This window comes from Lepidothrix coronata, unplaced genomic scaffold, assembly GCF_001604755.1.
Source record: "Lepidothrix coronata isolate B3197 unplaced genomic scaffold, Lepidothrix_coronata-1.0 Scaffold323, whole genome shotgun sequence".
Classification (NCBI taxonomy): Eukaryota; Metazoa; Chordata; class Aves; order Passeriformes; family Pipridae; genus Lepidothrix; species Lepidothrix coronata.
Window position 1 is genome coordinate 86,078 of NW_016690503.1, and position 14,788 is coordinate 100,865.

Consider the following 14,788-nt stretch of genomic DNA (forward strand, 5'->3'; position numbering starts at 1 on the left):
AAAGTTTTTAAATAACCGTTTTATAGACTTGAAACCCAATCTTGTTTTCTCAGCAAACATGAAAAAGCTGTTAAAGCATGGTAAAATTCACAGTAAGAAACCCATCAGAAGGTATGTCTACAGTCTCTTTCCCTTCTAGCGTTTCCTCCAGCCTGGACTCAAACAAAACCTCTCATGTATGGAAACAAAAGACATTAATCAGCTCTTCCATTCTTCCAAAGCACTTCCAGCTTTTTGTGTAGGTGCAGGTACTACTTCACAGGCACTTTTCCTCTTAAGACACGTGATGTCTCAGCCACGTTTCTCCCCCTTACCAGATCGTTTCTCCCCCTTACCAGATCGGAAGCGCTCGTCCCTCGAGTTGGTGGAACGGGATTTCTGCTGTTTCGATACAGCAGCAGTGGCCTGGGAAGAGCCTGGGACTCTGTTCTCTGCTTGCAGGGACGGATCCACGCCTGAAACACAGTTTTATTTTAGTACAAATTCAGCCTTGCAAATAAAACATCTGCTCCCCACATCTACATTCTTTTGCCACCCTCGACACCCACTCACCTAACTCGCACCTACTCTTAGGGCTCAACAGGAGCCCTAAGACTATACCTTTAAAAAAAACCTCATCCCCTAACTGCATTTTAATCCAATTTAATCTGTACCCATTTAACAGAGCAATACTCAGAAGATTCACAGTTTACAAAAATGCTCTAACTCTCTAATAAAACCTTTGCAGATATTGAGGGCAAAATTACTGTCAGCTGCAGATGCCTGACAGCTACTGCTGTAATCTAGGTTGGCTGGGTGCTTCACGTACTCAAGAAATCGTGACAGACCTTCCCACTCCCATTTAGGATAACAAAAATAAGAGGAACCAAACCACTCTCCAGTTTTCTCCTCTGCACCTTACCAGAACAGGGCTCCAGATAACGCAGAGCAGTTGCTCACCTTTAGGCTGGCTAATGTTCAGGAAGATGAATCTCACCTTTACATTCCAGCACGTCAGAAATAAGAAATCAAAGGGGGGGACAGTAACAATTAAATATTCCCCATCAATTCTCGATCCCCCAAATGAGGAGAATCCCTGCTGACTCTTGATACGTCAAAGACTATACAAATATGAACTAGGAACTTAACATTTGCAGTTTTATTATACATGTACACTTATAAATTTAATGTGAAAACTCCAATGCAGTTGGAAGGGGGTTTGCATGATCCTGTCACAAATTTAGCTCAGTGCTGTGTTTAACAGGAAACTTCCCTTGCCCATTTAAGACCTGCTGCACCAAGTTTACTGTGTTTACTCAGCCCATAGTACCACACAGGGCTGATAATATCTTTCATTTCACTCCTTCCTTCCCTTGAAGAGCTTCTGCTTTCCTACCTGCCCTAAAGCCTTTTGAAAACAACGCATTTTTGAAACAAAACTACACTTTCAAAATTTGAAAATTACATTTTCAAAATGCAAATATTTACTGAAAGCAGCTCTCACTGAGCTGAAGACACCACTCCAGAAAAATCTGGGCCAGTTCCTTTGCAAACCACAAGCCAACAGTCCAGCGAGATTTGTTCATATGGAAACGATAAACAACAACTTCAGATCTCTTCAAAAAGGTTGAGGCAAATCATCTCCTCAAAGCCTGAGCAACAAAAAAGGGATAACACAATAACTACGGTGATGCAAAAGAGAGCAGAACAGGCAGCTGGGCTGAGAGGCTCCCTCAACTAGAACACTTATGAAGTTTTTGGACAACAGCATATCTACATCTTTTTTTTTTTTTTGTGATCTCACCAAAAGAGACCCTGGGTGAAGAAGATAACAAAAGAAGAATGTTTTTGCGTGCTATTTTTTTCCTCCAGGAGGGTTGTTAGTTGCAAGCAGAAAAAGAGATTCATGTTCTACTCAACTCCCTACTCTTACTGTTTCCAGTCTTGTAGTAACTACAGAGCCTTGGAATCAGGACTTGGTAAGAGCCACTTTTCCACTCTGTGATCCAACGTGGGGGGGAAATCAGGTGGAAAATGAGCTGACTGGTACAATCCATCAGGAGATGACAACCTGCATGCAGGATGCTCCCGAGCCACGTGCAACTTGAGCACCAGCTGGTTGAGCACACCAGTATTGGGGGCAGGAGGAGCGGGGAAGAAAATGACTACACACAACCATAGGAACGCACGAAAACTTACCAACACCAAATACAGAAACACTCTCCTCCTCCCAAAACTATGGAACAGACTGTTACGAATCAGAGTTACTGTGTATTTTGATGAAATACGTATCTATGAACCTCAGAACTTCCCTTTAAATTGGGAGGAGGCGTGAAAGCAGCGGCGCTGTTAGAAACCACAACTTGTTTTTTCAGTTTAAGTCCTCCTTTTCGCTTTCTCAAAGAAGGTTTCATATCATAGTGCAAAAATACCAATGATGAATCTGAAAAACATCACTTTTTGGTAAAAATAGTAAGACAGTGCATCTCACTCTTAGGCTACACAATTGTGTGCCAGAAAAATCCCGTTCCGCAAGCTTGGTGAGCTCCTTCATTTATTCTTCTACTATGCAAATCACTACCTTAGCCTTCAGCAAAAGCAGATGGATAATGAGGCTACCTCCCTTCATTCACACTGAATGAAGTCTTTACAAAAATAATATTTGAAGGATACACTAAAGGCACATGTTGCCCATTTTTAATTTACCCAAAGCTAGCGAGAATGAAGTCTTAAAGAGGCTGCTTGTTCCAACTAACTGAAAAATTCACTTCTACAGGATGAAATTAAAGTTAGTATTTGAATTATTACTGTCTTTTTCCCAACCACAAACACTGGAGAATCAAGACTAATACAGACATTTCTAGCAATTTTGATTTATACAAGCAAAAATGACTTTAAGAGCAGTGAAGAGTTGCCAGGACAAGGAAAATCCTCTGCTGGCACTGCTGGGGAGGATATGCAACTAAAGACACCTGGCATCAGGTAGGCAGAGATCAAATTTTCAAAACATAACATATTAAACAGCTCTGCAGAGAGAAAAGGGGAAGAGGGAGGCCAGAGAGGAAACTCCAGACTCTTTGTACAGTATCAAACCTTTCTGCAGCTATTATTATTACCTTATTCCCTGGGTCTGGGAATAAGAAAGGAACAAAAGACGACAGACACCTCAAGTGCAGCTCCAAAATTCCAGATTTCTTTAAACAGGATTTTAGATACAGTTATTTCCCTCCGAACTGTAAAGGAAGAAAGCAAACTCTTCTCATAAAAACGACCTGAGATGTTCAAGTTCTACATAAAACATATATGCAGAGTTCCAGATCTTTTCACAGAAAACTTAAGGCAGAAAACTATTCCTCTAGAGACTGAAATCGGAGGACTGAGGCCCTCACTTTAAGTTTTGGTTGGAGAAGCCAAACCTCAGTTATAGAGTATCCAGTCCTCGCTCCAGCTCATAGTTCAGTGCCATCAGTCTTTACTGTCATACCCCATCCTGGAACATATCACCTGATGCACCCATTTTTGTCTTCAGGATCCAAAAATAATCTAAGTGTTCACACCTGCCAGGTCAGTGGGACTGAACAAGGGTCTACCCAGTGTAATTTATTAGCCAGAATAAGGTATCAGAAATTCACGAAGTTAAAAATAATGATGACAACAAAAGGCATCTTCCACGATTCTACAACATTTTCCTCTACTCAAGGCAGTAAACTCCAGCTCATAAAGCTTCCACTTGGACCATATGAAACAATTTTAAGGGCATTATTACTTTCCATTCAAGGAAGCACAAAACAACAGCAAAAACCACAAAAGCATAAAAGACAACTTGTAATAAATTCAGTGAGTCCAAATACAAGCCAAGATTTGGATTCAACTCAGTGAATCCAAATGCTAACTAAATTGTCTCAACGGAAATGCCCAGAAGCAAGAGAGATGCTTATTTAGACACTATGACAACGCTGGTAAGCAGAATACCTACATGTCATTAGTCAGAACTTCAATTCTCAAAATAACAGTCTATTTTAAGCAGCAGTTCAGGAGATGCTTCACAAGCAGCCCAGCTCTCCTGACATAAGAGGATTCTGCCTGTCAGTCACTGTCCAGCTTCTAAACCCTCAACCCAATATTCTGTAGCATAAAGATCCATACAGAATATATCCCCCTTAAAATCATTATCAAGCTTTATATTACCTAGGTAGCCTTTACCACTACTTGTGTGGTGACCACCAACCAATCACCAAACGAACCATGAGAAAGGGTGAGTGCCTTGGACCTCACCACCTAAATTCAGATTACTTTAGAACCACCTGCCCAAGGACTGGTTTCTCTGAATGATTTTTTTTTTTAAAATTCACAGAGTGAAATCACCAACATTTTGTTTCTTCCCTTGACAGCAAGCTCAAAAATATTTGTGGTACCTAAACAGATACAGTCAGACAGATGCAGGATGAGTCTTACTTTTCAGGAAAAAGTAATTTATCACCAAAAAACTGAACAAAATACATAGTCAATCTACTAACCCAGTCTCCACATTCAAGGTCTCAAAAGAATATGCTATGAGATTCGGTCATAAAGGTGCAATACCAAAAACCACACTGAATTGAAAAAGCACATCAACAGCAATCTCTTGATATTTTGGGAAACTGTGAGCAGTGACACTATAAAGATCTTTTTCAACCAGCCCACAGGATCACATTACATTTTCACATATCTCATTTAAAACAATTACACCAAGAGCCAACCAAATTAGCCAATTAAAATTTGGACATACTTTGATCATAGCTATTGCACCTGTAATATAAAGTAGGAGTAGCATCAAGGGAGGTACTTACACTTTTTTCCTATAAATTATAAGAAATTATAAAAGCTATTGCAGATTCCAAGACACAAGAGTAGGTTGCACATCCCTTAAAAAAGGAACTACAGGCACTAAGTGCTATAGGGTATGTAAAACTCATCCCTTTTTAACTCAATGCGAGGCTGAAGTACCCACAAAAAAGTAAAAACAAAAATCACAGTTATACAGGATCAGAGAGCAACCCAGGTGGAAGGGACCTTGAAGATCACCTGGTCCAGTCTTTTAGTTGGAATAGAAGGGGTATGTATCCCTGGTAGCCACAGAAATACTTTTCAGAGACATAAAATAATGAAAATGTAAGAAAAATAGAAGTATGGACATGCCAGCCTTAACCAAAACTAGAGGAGGTTTCATCATCACTTTCCTTAAAAACGAAAACTTGAAAATGGTAACATTTTAATTTTGCTGGAGCAGAAGGGCTAAGGAAGAAAAGTACAAAAGAAAATAATTTTAGTGAGAGTGGAATCACTCTGGCACCAGAGGAGAAATGAAGTCACTCAGCAAGGAGTTTCCCTAGCACTAACTAAATCCAATGAAATAATTTCCAGGGATTGCTCTGTAAATTAGCACCGGGACACTGACTGCAGCTGCAAGCTCATTTAGCCAGTAAAAGAGGCAACTTGAAAATAACCAGTAATACTGTAAAAAGATCAGAAAGAAATCAGGAGACTAAAGAAATGACCATCATAAGACAAGAGTTCTGGTAGAAAGGAAGCCCAAGACCAGCACCTTCATGGTAACATCACCATCCCTGGTAAAAGACAGAGAACTGACACCCAGGAGATGGAAAAAACATGTGCCCGAGAAAATGGTGGAACAAAAAAATACTTCCAGTTAACTGAAAGTGATAAGCTTTGGGAAGAATAAGGAACAGCACAGTAAGCAACAGAGCATCTGAAAGTGTAAGGATGCAACATGAACACTCCTGGCAGACACTGCCCACTGGCTTCAGCTCACAGAGCAGACAACAGTCTGCCTTTCTGCTTTAGAGAGATCCTTTTGAATGCCTCCCCTTCCAGCCAAGCGAGGTATGATTTTTCTTTGCAGCGCAGTCATCTTTTCCTTTCAACAAGGTTCCCCACTCCCTATCTTCCTTTTCCTCTAAAAATCTCCCCGAGGCATCTTTTGCTGAAGCTTTATCACAACTAATGCTCCCAGAGTCCTGCCTAAGAGGGCAAGAGCCAGCAATATCCACACAGGACTGTCTTCCTTCCCAACCCTGCATCTCACCTTCTCCAGAAGGAGTTTAAGCAGAAATACACATAAACAGGGAGGATCAAGCAGCACCTGCACATTTGCAGAGCAGAAGTCCCTCAGCTAATGCCCAACATCCATCTCCAACTCAGCAAACCACGGCAAACGGAAAAGAACTGGGAATTTGTGGTTGCTTTTCTTGCTCAGACAGCACCCAAGGAATTGGCCAGGATGTAGTTAACTAAAACTAGGTTTAAGCAAAGGGAAAAACTCTGCATGAGCTGGAAAAGTTGGCTGGTGCTCCCATCTAACAGATAAGCAGCAGTGGCTGCTGTACTGTGGTTAAAAAACTACATATATTATAAATACTACATGCACATAACAGTGCAGCTGTTTTATTTATATTTTTATATGTAAAGATATATAAAATTTATTTTTATATATTATTTATATATTATCTAGAGATAGATAGATAGATAGATAGATAAGAAACAGTACACTGGCCAAGCTATTAAAACTCCAGAAAATATCTGTGTGTGTCTTTTTTTAAAGAAACAACTAGTAGGTGAGCAGGAAATTACCACAGTAGCAGAGAATTGTTCCAGGGTAACTCCTGTTTAACAAAAGGAACTGGAGACTACCTTCATGGCTTCTGTCCTAAACTCTGAAGTTCATATTTCATCTTTCCTTTTGGTTAAATTAGCTTTGAAATGGTTTCAGGTGCCTGCAGTATCAGCAGAATTCAGGCAAAGCATGGCAAGCACCAAGAAGAAGTCTACAGTTACCAACAGTTCCTACTGGAGTGCAGGAGAAATTTTCTTCATTTCACATCCAACATGACACTCCACTCCCCAAGATGAATTTTTTTAATGCTCCAGTGTCCTGGTTCTGCCCAGGACAGGGTTGATTTTTGCAGTAGCCACGAGGGGGCATGCCCAGGACCCTGAGGTTGTTCTAAATCACCTCCTGTCATTGCCAGGAACCATCAAAAGGTTCTTGGAATTCAACAGAGTGATGACAACTAAGTATATATAGTATATACATATACAGTATATATATACTATATAAAGTATATAGATATAGTGTGTATATATATAGTAAATACATATATATACACAGTATATACACTACATACATTATACTATATACTCTAGTATACAGTATCCTTGGCTCAAGGAAAGAAGGGAGCACAGGATTTGGTGCCCATCAGGACAGGACAGTCTCTGTAAATGCTTCTGATTTTATCTGGTTATTCCTGAAGGTTCTTTCACTCCAGCTCTATCCACATTCAAAATCCATCTCTGCCACATGTCTGATGTTATCCATCACTGGGGAAGGTTCACCAAGCAGCATGCCAGGTTGCCTACAGATATAATTAATTATTTCCTCAGAGTTTTATCTGAAATTTGCACACAGAGGTTGACTGAGGAAGCCAATTTTTGACTATTAAGTTTTACTTCATTAAAATAATTAATTACTGTTTAAGGCTTGCTATTGCTCAACACTTGGTTTTAATTTTGCACAGTGCATTGGTTGGATTAGTGAAATATAACTCATTATAGTTAATATTTTCACGTAACTACACAGTTTTATGGTTTCTAAGAGGAATCTTAACATTTGCACTAACTCTTCATCACTGCAGGTTTAGAGTTTCAGAACACGAAACAGCCTAAAGGAATGCAACTCCTGAATGGTGATGTGCTCTGCTTAATTTTCCTGTTAATTGAAAATGTGCTTTGCAGCCACTGCTGTCTTTTTCTGTTCACCAAGCGCTCTGTGGAGTTATTTAACACTGTCTGGGTAATAACTGGGCTCCCCACAGATTCAGCTACACAGGGCAGCAGAAATGTAACCCAATCCCTTTTACATGACACTGGAAGAGCAGGAGTTGCCATGTGATTCGTTTTTAGGTGGCAGTGGGTGAGGTATAACATGAAAAGCTAAACTTCCAGAACTGCATGAATATGCTTCCAAGGCATAAAGCTGCAGAAAGACATGAGTTAGCAGTTCTGAAGGTAGTCACATCACAGACTAAGAGCTCATCAGTCTGCAAAAACTTCATGGATAATGAATTTTATGAATCCTATCAGGAATGCTGCAATCAAATTGTTAATGATAGAAGATTTCAGCAGGCTCAAAGCCTTTGGGACTCCCACACTCTAATCTGAGCTACGCTGAAGCTGTGCCAATTAACCAAATTCCAACTTACAACTGGGTTAATGGAACATGTGTCAGGAAACTGAAATAAGCAGTTAGCTTCATGTTTTAGGCAAATTTTGTCTTTTTGACAGAACATCATTCTTCTTCCTGCTCAGAGGCAGACAGCCCACTAATTTTTTTTTAGCATATTAAAGCTAGATTCCTGTCAGCTTAATGCTAAACTAGGCAGAATTGGTTAAAAAAAAAATAAAAATCAGGTAATCTGGTATTTCTCAGAAAACATGGTATCAAGCAAGCAGGATTTCGCTGCCTATTAAACTACTTCTTAAGGTGATTACAGAAAACCTGGCTGAACAAGGAGAAATTTTTAAGCAGCTTGAAATCTAAAGGGACCCAAGATTCTTGCTTCAGCCTAATATCCCATCACAGACAAATCAGGAGACCATGGATCTGCACTGCCATCTCCTTAGGACATGCTTTCTTCCAAACACTGTCCAGGATGTTAGGGTGTTAACCCAGACTGTATGAAGTCACTCCTCCTGAATGGGACACCTCCAGTTTGAAAGAGAAGCTTCAGTGAAAACAACTCTAAAAGTGCTGTAGTTGTCTAAGCCACACTGGAGAGCTCAGAACTTGAAAAATTTGTGCAAACAGCCTTTCAGTTTAAGGGCTGGGAAGGAAAAAAAACCTATGAAAAATAAAACCCCGCTCTCAACAGAAAGGAGTGAAGGCAGAGTAAATCAAAGGTGATGAGAGATTTAACAAGAGACAGAAATACAAAGATGTGATTTTCTAGTAGAAGGCATTGTCAGAATATTCCTTGTAATTGTAAATCCTCAGTCAAAATCCATATCAAAAATCCATATTTCACCTTGTCTCAGAATCTTTAAGCTGAGTTGGAGGACAGGGCACTCTGAACAGAAAACTGAGACAGTTCTTTCCAGAGAACTGGGGTAAGGAGGAGAAGCTGTGGCAGCTGAGGCTACTGCTGACTGTCAAAAGTCACCCAAAAAAATCCAAACTGCTTCTATCCAAGGAATGAGTCGTTTTATAGCAATGAGTTTGGTTCTGCATGGTCTACAGAGATTATAAATATGCTAAGGTAAAAGCTACACCTGTTCTTAAAAAAAAACAACAACAAACAAAACAAATAAAAACCAAAACCACAAAAAGAAACTTTTGCTAAGAACCCCCATGATGAAACATCAGATTATGTTCTGACTGTTCAAAAGTATCTCTAACTATTTACAGTGTCCCATTACTTCTTCCACTCAACCTGGTTGCTTCTCATTTTCCCTTGTCTTAACCAAAATCTCTCAAGCTACAGAAAAATTGGGGGATTATAGAACACCAAAGCTCAATGGAAGCACAACAGCTCTAACCCCAGGTGATTTCGGTGTCCTAGCATAAAAATAAATAAAAAAAAATTGGGGCATTTAAGTTATGGCCAAAATCAAGTCTGATAATAACCAGTTTCAGAAGTAATAGTTTATAATAAAACAATATTTTGAATAAACAGAGTGGGTACAGGGAGGGAAGGGCAAATGGGGTGAAGCAGAGGGTGAGTGCAAAAAAAAAGCACATTAGAGTATGACAGTGATGACTACTGAGCATTTCCATCTAATGAAGGAAGCCAATTTGCTTTTAGCAATAACTTTACTAATTTCTAAAGTTGTCTTAAAGTCTCAGATGCAGTTGTCAAACTAAGGTTTGCTACAAGAAGGTTACCATTTAACATTTCATATGAAAGTTAAAAAAACCCCAAACAATTTCAGGCTTCTCCCTTGCTCTTTCCTTCTCTGTAACAGCCACTTCCCACTGCTGGTTAGATGCCATATCAGATACTACTATAATTCATCCAGTTTATTTAGTGAGAGCTTTTCCATTACACATTTTCACAGATTAAGCACAAAGGTGTAGCTTCCATACAGTTTCTCACCTTGGATGAGTGGTATGTACCGTGCTAACAGCTTTGCCCTCTTCTTTTCATAGCCTTTCTGAGTGATGTCTCCTAAAGAAAAGAAGAAATAAATTCATGTTGCCTGGAAATTACACATTTGGATCTTTGCTTCAAGCACATTCCTCTAGCAACATATTGGTGAAAGAGTTTAACAAAGCAAACTATGTAGGAGGAAAAAAAACACACACACACAAAAAAGGCATTAGTTACATACATATGGTTCAGTAAAACAGCCTACCTCCGACCAGGCAGAACCCCTTTTTCTCACTCAGATTTTACACAGAAAAGTTTTTACTCTGTTTTAAAATGTTTCTCAAGTAGTTTTCTTAATCCATAAAGGTCGAGTTCGGTTTTTTGCTTAATAGTCTCCGTTTCCTCAAACATCCAACTCCCCCCTACATCAGAGAACACTGCTAACAGACACAAAGTCACTCCATTCTCTCATCCCCAACCTCCATTCAAGTGCATATGCATCATTTAAAGCTATTGACAGCGTGCCAGAACAAACACTGGGAGCTCAAAGACACTGTTCAAAACAGGTGAGAAAAAAAAATAAACGCACATCCTGGAGTGCTTCAATCATTGCAGGTATTTCAAACTACAATCAGCCAGTTTTTACTCATAAACCTGCGTAAATATTTCATATAAAATTTGGACACAAGACAGAAATTACCATTCTTCTTGAGCAGAAAAATTTTCAGCAGAATATATATACATAATTATATCAAAATGAGAATGAGATCAAAACAAAACACCACACATGTCCAAGCAAAATGACAAATTACACTTTTTAAGAAGAAAGAAAAAAAGGGGTATCAGAAGAGATGCATAATTTTCAGTGGTGGAGGGAAAAAACCCCAATCCAACAGACAAGAAGCACCAGCAGGAAGAACAGTTTATCTTAAACCAGAAGTAAAGCTCAGCACGTTCTTTAAGGATCCAAACTGTACCTTACACCAGTTGGCCATACTGTAAGCTCAAGGGCAGCAATTTTCACAGCTTCATAAATCCTTCACATCACCTTTAAACAAATGCTCTGTGCAGCTCAGCCCCTGCCAGGTACCACCCAGTGGGCCAGGGAGGCCAGGGAAGCACCGATCAAAAGGCAGGGCTGAAAAGAGGCTCCTTTCAACCAGAATACTTCAACCTTTGTCATCTCGCTGCACTTGGAAATTCTTTGATTTTGGCTGGAATGCTGACTTGAAGGACTCTCCTTGAATGAGGTTAAGAAGAGGACAAAGTCAGAAGCATCTCTGTCTCCTCCTGCAACGCCGTGGCAGGTCGGGCTGTGCTGCCCAGCCAAGCTGGGCTTTGTTCCTTTCTCCAAAGCCTGGGGGTGGACTGCTCCTGACAACTGCTTCCCCCCTCCTCGCCCCCAAAGCCTCAGGGGGATTAACCCATCATATGGGGTTCTTTGTGAGCCCTCACTTCTTCCAAAAAGAGCTGCTTAGCCACATCTGGTGACACCAGGGCCACAGCTGCTGTCATTCAGCCTCACTTTCTCCTGAGTTACTGCATTACACAAAAGCAATCTGAGGTTCCACAGCCTCAGCAGAGCAGCTGGGAAGCCTGCAAAAGCCTGAGCTGTTAGATCTCTGCTTGGAATAGATCTCTGCTTGAAATATCTGAAGTATTATAAAACATATAGATGTATGTTTATTTATATATATAATATATAAAATGTATCTATAGTATAGATAATGTATGTCTATATTATATTTATATATATATTAAAAATGTCAGAGGCTCCAAGAAAATCAGACAGAGATGAAAGTGTTGGCATTTCTTGAAATGACCTATAAAGAGCATATTCTTCATTAGAGCACACAAGAATCTGTTATGCAGTTTCCCTGAATCTACCCAGGCGTGGTTCTATTCCACAATGTTAGCACTATAGCTAACAGAAGTTTGATGCCAAATTCACTAAATAGAGCTGAGGGTGGCTCTGTGAGAGCCTGGCATTCACTACAGATAAGGAAATGGCTCCTCGGCCCCAATTTGCAGAGGTCAAGAGCAGAGACATTTCTAAATGAGCTGACTGTGCATTAAACGTGGATGAACATAAGCTGTATTAACTCTGCAAGATGAAACCTTTAAGAACTGGCCACTGGTGAGCACAGTCACAATCTCAGGTCCATCAACTCCTGACAAATAACTGCAGAAACCTTTGCCAGTTCCTTCAGTATGAAGTCAAGGGCACAAACATTGGCTTCTGCCTGCAGAGGCGGCTCCTGGATGGTTTGGAAAGGAAGGCAAATTGCCAGTCTAGAACATAACTCACATGTCACCTGTAGAAATACTTAATGTACAACCCCCATCTTTCTGGAATAGGCTGACACTGTCTTTGAAAAGTTGGTGGAGGTGGAAGAATCAATTCAGCAAGAACCACTGCTAATTTTACCTCTTAAACAACCTGGGTAAATATTTTTGTAATACCGAGAAATTAGTTCATCTGACCTGTAATAAAGGACAACAAAACCATTTAAACAACCGCCTCTGTCACAAAAATCTCAAGGATGCTGTTCCCTCAAATATAGCCCTGAGAACTGCAGTAAGCAGAGACTGAAAACAAATCCACACTCCTATAAACACGTTTATCTTTTCAGCAAGATGCACTTACAGTTGAGCAGCCTTCAGAAAGCCCTTGCTAATTGTTATCAATGTGTAAAGACCGAAAATGGAGAAAGCATGGCAGTAGAATAAAGTTGTTCATTAAGGGGCTGCTGCTGTGCATCAGCCACATGTAATTCCTGCAATGAATACTAAGTCATTATTTTAAGTCAGATCTCTATTTTCAGTCACATATGACACATCTCAAGCCATGTCAGACATCTCTTGTTACCAAGCTTTGAACTTAAAGGTGTGTCAATTGTTACACCACCATGGCAGCCAATACAGGTCCCTGATACACAATCACAGAAACACAAGAGTTGGAAAAGATCTCTAAGACAGAAAGAATAAGGTGTGGTGCCTAAATACAGCAGGATGATTGCATTCATGCCTAAACTTGTAGTCACAAATGGAAGCCCCAGTGCAGCCAAGTCCACTACAACAAGAGCCCTGCAGAACAAATGTCCTGTTAATCCTTCTCTCTGGGATTGAGGAATTTGTGGATGAGAGGACTAACCCCAGAGGTATAAGATTATGTATGATCTCACGTGCATGAGTACTTGCCACAGAGGTGAGAAGTGCCACAATATCCAGTAAAGGAGTGAAAGCAAGAGAGACAGTCCTCACTGGGATTAGAGGGCAGAGCTGACAAAGCTGACTGAGGTATTACTGGCTTAAAAAAAACACCACCACCACAACTGTATCACCCATGGAAAGTTTTGTGGACTTGCCACAGAATTATCCTGGACTCATAGAATGGGTTGGAAGGGACCTTAAAGCTCATCTCGTTCCACCCCCTGCCATGGGCAGGGACACCTTCCAGTAGCCCAGGTTGCTGCAAGCCCCATCCAACCTGGCCTGGGACACTTCCAGGGATGGGAAAGCCACAGCTTCTCTGGGCAGAGAAGTTCTCTTGTTCTCTTTCCCAGAAGACCATCGTGCAGCCTACAATGACTGTTTAAATGTGCTTAAAGCCTTGACCCAACAAACATTCGGAAAGACTGGAAGTGATTTGGGACATATTTTCTCCATATGCACACCTGTGAGCTTCAAGCCAGGGCACATCCAGGTGTCCCATCAAAAGATTCTGACAGCGACAGTTCACAATCCTTTTTACTAACCCTCAGGCTTTAATCACCACCTAAATCTAGGAACCAGAACAACTCTCCCAAACTTACCAGTAGTGCCCATTCCAAGATGTGGTTACCTGCTACATGTTCTTCTCCCTGACACCACACTCACTTGTATCAATCAGGCAAAAGCCAAACTGAACAACAGACAACAAAGGAACTAGAAGACGAAAATCCTTACTTGCAATTAAAGAAAGGATTTTGCACCTTCAAACTATACCGAAGGCAACAATGGCTGCCATCCCTGAGATAAAGGCTCTGGTAGGTCTGTGTCTACTACATCTACTACATCGATTGACACCTTAATTTAGCTGGCATAGGATGAGCTAAGTGTGAAAACATCTTGATTGTAATCTTTCATATCACAGGAATCTGTTTAAAATGGAAATAAGTGACACCTGATCATTCCATATGGTGACGTGCTTGACTAACCTATCAGAAATTCCATTTCAAAGGTCCTATTTGAAACCTGCTGAGAACATCACAATGCCTTTGAAGCAGGGTTGGAAGTTTAGCACAACTTCACTGAAAATGTATGTTATTGGTAATTCTTAATTTGCAGCAGGACTTTCATCCCTCTGAGAGAATTTAAGTTATCAAAGTACAAAAACTTGTCTGCATGTAAAAGCAACAGTATGGAAACACACAACTACTTAATTGTAGAGTTTCATAAAAGCTGTGTATACACAATGGAACCACTGAAACATCAAGGTCTAGAAACAAGGCAAATATTGACTAGCTAATTGTATCTTAATAACAGAAAGGGAAAGAATTTTACCAATATGTTAACAGTAGAAAACTCCATCTTCCACTTTGTGCCCAGTTACACAGTGGAACCCTCTATTTTTTAACACCATTAATTGCCTAATACATTATACAATGCATTATCAAAACTAATAG

At 40.2% G+C, this 14,788-nt stretch overlaps 1 protein-coding gene across 1 annotated transcript in view; it reads right to left on the reverse strand.

The window, feature by feature from the left end:
• Positions 1 to 14,788, reverse strand: part of DIP2A (disco interacting protein 2 homolog A) — an 83,434-nt gene that overhangs the window by 49,912 nt on the left and 18,734 nt on the right. Inside the window, exons 2-3 of the mRNA XM_017838061.1 lie at positions 10,128 to 10,199; positions 336 to 455 (exon numbers count right to left, since the gene is read on the reverse strand). Of these exons, the coding sequence (XP_017693550.1) occupies positions 336 to 455; positions 10,128 to 10,199 (192 nt within the window). The remainder of the gene's footprint in view (positions 1 to 335; positions 456 to 10,127; positions 10,200 to 14,788) is intronic.